This window comes from Physcomitrium patens, chromosome 6 (assembly GCF_059467195.1).
Source record: "Physcomitrium patens ecotype Gransden chromosome 6, ASM5946719v1, whole genome shotgun sequence".
Lineage (NCBI taxonomy): Eukaryota > Viridiplantae > Streptophyta > Bryopsida > Funariales > Funariaceae > Physcomitrium > Physcomitrium patens.
The window spans coordinates 10,008,092-10,014,962 of record NC_143415.1 but is presented as its reverse complement, the minus strand read 5'-3'; the positions used below and the strand labels follow the sequence as shown (position 1 = coordinate 10,014,962).

The window sequence follows — 6,871 nt, the reverse complement described above, 5'->3', positions numbered from 1 at the left end:
TATAATGGATTCTATATTTCCCTGTGTGTTCATGCTATTAAAAAATGAAATGGGATTCTAAAATAACACTTTAGATTTGTTGTATTTTAAAATAAAATAAAATAACTAAAAAACAGTAATAATCCCATAAACTGTATTATCACAAACTTAAGTTGCCATTAAATATTTCACATAGAAATGTTGGTGAGAAAAAATGAATCAACAAATTAGTACTGAATTAGAACAACAAGTTTGTATAATTTATTTGAAGGGTTTGAAAAACTAAAAAGATATGACTTCTTCCTAATCTTTTGAGTTAGAAAAAGCATTATATTAATATTTATGCAATGCTTTACTAGGGAATACATGTGTATATATACATATATATTACTTGCTACAAGTAAGACAATAAGTGATTTTTTAATTTAAAAACTGTAAATTGATACTTCTTAAGTGTTTAAAAATGGGGGAGATGGTGAAGAATCTAAAAAGTACTACAGAAGTATGTACAAAAAAAAGTATGTACAAAAAGAAAACCAAACTCTGCTTCAAACCTGTTACAGTTTCTAGACCTCAATGCTTCCCATCATGGCCTGTGGCAACAGGGAGGCCCATACTGTCTGATATTCTCCTCAGTATCAATTAATTGCTGCAGTGGATGGAAACCGCCTTCATCTTAACTGTATTTATGAGATTCAAAAGAATCTAGATACTCGAAGCGTCAATCCAATATGCTGCAAAGAGTACAAGTTTCCTGGGGCACTGGTGCTCAACTGAAACCTGATCCATTCGGGTTGAATGGCACCCTCGAAGTCTAGCATAGTGGACACCTAATCAGTGTCGAAGCGACGGTTTTATCAAGTAAAATCGCAGCTGAAATTTGTCCAACATCAGGGGCTCACAAAGAGTTTGATACTGTTTGATACTTGCTGACTAGCAGGTACCCAATACAAGAATCTGTTGTTTCGTCACAGAACGAGACAAAACAAGAGCTGGAATTCAAACCTGTCTAGAAACTGTAACAGACAATTCGAAGAAATGTCTGCCTACAGAAATGTCTAGAATCCACATCGTCTTCTTCGTCTGAAGGATAGAACTTCATCACAAGAGAATGATCAGAATTGACATTGAAGAAACTGAGTAAACCAAGAAGGTGGGGGCTTCATGACTTCAATCCTCGGACCAGAGAGTACACTTCAATCAAACGGAGAGACAGTGACGACAATCCCACAAAGACCCACTCACTTACGAAAGCCTTCTACCACAAAGGTCTTTAGCCGTCGCTCTACAAAACTGTAAACTTGCAGCTCAACATCCGGATTCAACAAACTGAAATCCCTTCAAAAAAGAAACCTTGCAAAACGAACTGGACTGAATTAAGAATAATGAAAGCCTAGAAGCACACGCACCACAAGAAAACTATACTATGTCAATAATTTAACATTGTCGGTCTTCTCCATTCCTGCTCCAGAAATAATTGTGTTAGAAACAAACACAGCTGTACATCATCTACGGTAAAGTAAAAAAAAGATTCATTATTTGTCTTCTTCCATCGTCAAATCTGCACAGTAGAGCTTTGCACTGAAAAAGGGACGCATTTAGATTTTGAGACAAGCAAACATTCTACGGAACGAAAACCCAGTTCTTCTTAAGAGAGTAAATCTGCTAACTGGCACTGCCTCTTAGATATCCAGAGGTATCATCACCCTGGACATATCAGTGATCTTCACATTCCTGAGGTACAGATCGAATCGGAGATACAGATATCCTTCGTCAGGAGCTGATCAGCAACAATTGATTATGAAGAATTGGGAAAACAGCTTTAAGAAACTATGGTCGACCTGTTTCAGCTTACCTCCGGGATGATGCACAGCTGGATGGTGTACACCCTACCCAGACAACAGCTTCCGCAGCTCATTTTCGAGACTGTAGGAGTGAGCCATGACTAGATGTGCCGCAAGTTGATTCATCCAAATAATATGCCAGTCATGATCTATAAGAACAATTCAACAAGATGAACGACCGCCATCTCTTCGAAGATGGTTACAACAAAAGCCGATTTGGACACAGTAACAATTTCACTGAAAGGAGACCATCGTGTCACGGGAAGCACAGGGGCAAGCCTCTGCATTCATTAAATAGAGATAGAGACAAACTACAATTTCAGCCGGCTCAACCTGTGGTATCTAATCTAGCCTAGCCTATCCTATAATGGGGGTGATTTAGTGTAAACATACAGCTCAACAAAAATCAACCTACTGTCTAGCACTTCTGATAAAAAATAAAAAATAAAAAGTAGTTGGAATCTTCAGTGCTTGAAGCGCACCTGGTCTCTCAGAAGACAGAGCACTACAGTCCACGGTCTACACTTGCCATGGCAAAAAGCCACGATCTATCATAGCGAGGTACATTCCCCGCAAGACTTGTGGGATAATGATCTACCTCCCACATGTCATGACGTATTCAAACTCACTGATATGCACAGTTTCCGGTGCTGCTGCGTACCTGTCCTACAAAATCAGAAACTAAACTCTCAAACCTCAGGGTGTATTCACAGGGTATACTTTACAACGCGTAGCTGGGAGGCTACGCTACAGGATTAGGGCCGCAGTCAGGAGACGCACGTCACAGCAAAACCGTCGTTGATCGACGTTACAAAACAATAATTAGTAATCTTGTAGTGGTTGACGTTCATTGGAAACTCAAAGCGTCGGAAGCTTGCAAATCAACCCAGGATTGTGAAACATCCTCATACGTGTGAGGAAAGCAGTTGTTCGACGGGCACCGCTCATCGTCTGTGGTGCTACTCGCATTCGGGGAAAGATTAGTGTGCGTCGAGGACTGGTTTTCGTCCCATGAGGTGTGAGGCACCAGTCTATCGTTCATCACCGGCCGGCTGTGCATCAAGGCCGCTTCCCAGGACCCAGGCTTCACATTGTGCGGGAACATGATAGCATTCATATGGTTGATTGGGTTCATCCGTTCCACATATCCGCTGCGATGTTGTAACTGTGAACTCATCGACGGCTTAGATTGCTTATCCTGCCAAGAACTTTGGACTTGCGTTGTACCGTTAAGTGATGGTAGTTGTTGTGCTGCGACGGTCCACAAGCCCGTCTTCGCCATCACTGAAGGAAGCGTATCTGAGTGACTCGGCGCATGCAAGGTCGGCAGTGTAACACCACTGTTCAACATCAACGATGAGGAGCTGTTAAAGATGGATGAATTCACTTGAGGAGCCTGCGAAGCTTGAGTATCGTAGAGTGATTGAATGTCGGGAACCTCTTGAAGCCCAGCGAGAGGCTTCTGCACCGAAGGGTGCAACCCCTGGGTATACTCCAAAGCAAACTGCAAGTATGGAAGTGGCGGAACAGCGGGTGCGAATCCGGAAGTCTGGTTACCGAATCCCAGCATCCCTCCAGTCGGAGGTAACATAGAGAGCTGCTGCATGCAAGCGCTAGAACTCAGCAAATCTCCTCCTGAGCCAAACAGAGACCCCACTGGGCTCGTTTGCGGCGTCCCACCAAGGAGATACGTGTCATTGCGGTTGCGAGTCCGAATCTTCTTGCGAGACCCTCCTCCAACTGGAACATTTCGTAGAGTTCCCCCAACAGTCCAGTACCGTTGACAGTTTCGGCAGAAGTGCCTTGGTTGGTTAACACTATAATTGTTGTAGTAGCAAAACTTGGTGTTCATGGATTGACATCTAGGACATGGGATCACCTTCACGGGCCTAGAGCGGATGCAACCGCCATTCCCCCTGCTGCTCCCAGGGGAATCCCCTCCACCTGATCCTGACCCGGAGCTCGCGATCCGGGCGTCAAGCTCCTCGTTAGAATCGTCCTCAAAATCTCCCAGTAGTATCTGGTGATTCACCGGTAGATGCATGGTTGCCAACTATATTCAGCAGAGTCCAACAGTCTTTTCCTACCACCCAAATGCCCTTGCTCACAAGTATCTCTTCACATACCACACACAAACAGTCTACTCCATCCTCAACTCTACTGCCTTTCACCCTCAATCTTTCGAAAAAAACCTTGAAAAACTGTCGATCCTGATTTCACACTAACACACACACGCACACACACACACCATCCCCTGGCAAAACCGCTAAAAACTGCTCCAGATCGAATGAGAGCGGCAGACTCTGAATAGCCGAATGTGGAACCTTCCGTTCAGTCAAAACACATCCTCTCAAAAAGGCACTCAAGCATCTCTCCTCCCAGGGCAATCTCTCCTCTGCAGACAATGCTCTAAGGCCCTGTTTGAAAAATCAGATCTGCTGCAACGAATACATCCTACAGACGAGATGAGACGGTGTTGAAAAGAGTCGCTGCTGTTGTTGCATGGAAGAACTTGCACACTTGCACTCTGCTATGTAGTAGCACTGGCCTCTTCCGAACACTGAGGAGCGTCTGTCAACTTAATCTGCCCCAGCCCGAACTCTTTTCGTTGAGTGTCTGAAGTATCAGATGTGGTGTGTTTATCTATTAGGCTCTGCCGGCTAAACAAAGCCCACGGTCTGCTTGCTATTCCAACCTCTGAGACCGTCATTGAAAAAGGGAATTGAAATCACCACCAGGGATTCTCTCACCACTCAGGCACCGAAGGACCAACCACGGCGCTCGTCCAAATCAAGCACATGGGTGAAAATGGAATCCATCCGCATCCTCAACCGAGACCTCCTCTGCTTCGTCCATCCGAGAAACGCTGCCATTCTACATCCTCCGCACAGGCATGCAGCAGCAAGCCATGCATCCAAATATCTCCACACCTCACCTGGAAATTACCTTTACCTCCCGTACAATTCGGCTGATCCGTGACCACAACTTCTTACGATCCAAGCTCAAGTTGTGAATACTCTGCCGAACCAACTCAAACCTTCCCCTACTTTCATTCCTAACCTTCCCAGCCATCGACCGAAAGCTTCAACAAGCTGTGCCGATGGGGTCCCCACCTACAGCAACTAGAGACGGAGGCGACGTGGATGCATCCTGGACGTGTTAACGACGGGCAAATTTTTCGATCACTTCCTCCTAAATTCGAGGCCGGTGCTGCCCTAACCTATGCAGGCTATTGAGAGCTCGCAGCTGGCGGGAGTGGAGGCTTAGGCTCTCCTGTCTGGCACTCGCAGCACAGAAGCACCTCGCCAGACTTGGTGGCCCAATCACGCCTCTCCAATTCTGCGTCGTTGAAACTATCTCAGGAATATTTTTAGCGTGGCAGCCTGGGAGGGATTGTCAAATTACGGGGAATTCCCTGGAGTGAAGTCCTTTATCGTGAAGGGAATTCCTACCATCTCAGACCATGAGGCCTGCATCTCCACCTCCAGAGAAGCATTTATTATAGTGTCTGAAGGAAGCCTTATACGTAGGCTAGACGGTGGAAAAATAGCATCTGCTTATAGGTATGTCTGGAGGGTGCTGCCAGAAGGGTACTTTTTCTCAAGTGTGTTTTACAGATCGTGGCTAATTATAGGATAAGAAGATTGATGCGGGGTAGACTTGTGTCGATTAGCAGCATTGGGATGAGAGAGAGAGAGAGAGAGAGAGAGAGCTTTTGCAGTTATTTATGTTGTGAGCTTTTGCAGTTATTTATGTTGTGAGCTTTTGACAGGAAGAAAGTGCTGAAACGCGGAAGCAGGCACGGGTTTAAGCAAACTATTCGGACGAAGTGAGAGGCTCGATGACGCTCCGGCTAGCTCCTCCGCGCAGGCGCGAGGTTCACTGCGAGCAAGTGCAAATAACACACATCGAGTCAGGGATAGTTTGTTAGGTCCAATCTTTAGATTTCGTTACACTTTTATAAGGATTAGGTAACCTTCTCACCGCATACTGCACTTGTAAGTTACCAACATAAGGTGGGACTTCTACAGGGTTTAGGGTTTATGGTGACATTTTGAGAAGGGCAACTGTTCCAGAACTAAGCAGCAGCATTTATTCAGGCGCTCGAAGGCGCGGCGGTGATATGGAAAGGGAGACATGGCGGCTTCCTCGTCCTATGCCGCCGCAGTGAAAAGTAGACTGGCACACACACCAGTCTCATCCACTACGTTGGAAGCAAGACGGCAAGCGGAACGCCCGTGGAGAGAGGAGAGGATGGAGCCAGAATTGGTCGCCGCGGCTACACAGATGGGGCGACACGCAGCCATCCACTCGACGCGAGCAGAGCCAAGTGAGATTATTCCTGAAGGGTTATTTCGGAGTAGCAAGGGGTTTTTGATGTAGAAGCGAGTGGTATGCGTAACACTTAATGAATTGAAGGTCAAACAAGAGATGGATTACCACCAGAAGAGAGTGGTAATCGCATACTTCGTGGGAGGCAAGCAACTGCCTAAATCCGTGCAAGAGTGGCTGATCAACATCACCAAAGATTAATCTAGATTAAAAATTTGGTTAACAAGTTAGTCACGTATTATATGTGTTGGTAGCTTGTAGAATAAGCTAATTATATGGTGCTCATATAAAAAACTTGCCTTACAAGTTAAAACATATATTTTGTAATTTGAACATCTATTGAAGGTCCTAAAGAATATTACCATATAGCTCTTAGTTAGATAATATAAAGAGAGGCAAGAGTAAAATCTTCTTTATTCTTGTTAACACCTTATTTGTTCTTAGTCTGGTTTCAAGAGTCTATATTTTAGTATTTGGCAATAGTCATTATAGTCTTAATACTATTTAATTTAGGAGTAAATATTTATTCTTATTGAGTTACACAAGAATATTTTAAGTCTCTTGTATTTAATTATGTGCTTGATAGTTTGACAAGAGTGCTAATTCATTGTTTTAATCTTGTTTTAGAAGTGAGTGGATTACTCCATTTCTATTGTTGCATTTTGAAGGTTGTAGACTAACCATCTTTAAACAAATAATTTAGTTTTTTAATACTA

At 44.2% G+C, this 6,871-nt stretch overlaps 1 protein-coding gene and 1 long non-coding RNA gene across 2 annotated transcripts; one reads left to right on the top strand and one right to left on the bottom strand.

The window, feature by feature from the left end:
- Positions 1 to 2,079: 2,079 nt before the first annotated feature.
- Positions 2,080 to 4,652, bottom strand: LOC112283194 (uncharacterized). The gene has a single exon (XM_024521619.3). The coding sequence runs from the start codon at positions 3,865 to 3,867 to the stop codon at positions 2,671 to 2,673; it is 1,197 nt and encodes a 398-aa protein (XP_024377387.1). The 5' UTR covers positions 3,868 to 4,652; the 3' UTR covers positions 2,080 to 2,670.
- A 214-nt stretch (positions 4,653 to 4,866) lies between these two features.
- LOC149989147 (uncharacterized) lies at positions 4,867 to 6,604 on the top strand. The gene is made up of 2 exons (XR_016503314.1): positions 4,867 to 5,386; positions 5,596 to 6,604. It is a non-coding gene; the product is annotated as an uncharacterized LOC149989147 (long non-coding RNA).
- Positions 6,605 to 6,871: the final 267 nt, after the last annotated feature.

Bases quoted from the DNA above. Each gene is read 5' to 3' on its own strand.
- LOC112283194 (XM_024521619.3), bottom strand. From the start codon at position 3,867: ATGCATCTACCGGTGAATCACCAGATACTACTGGGAGATTTTGAGGAC.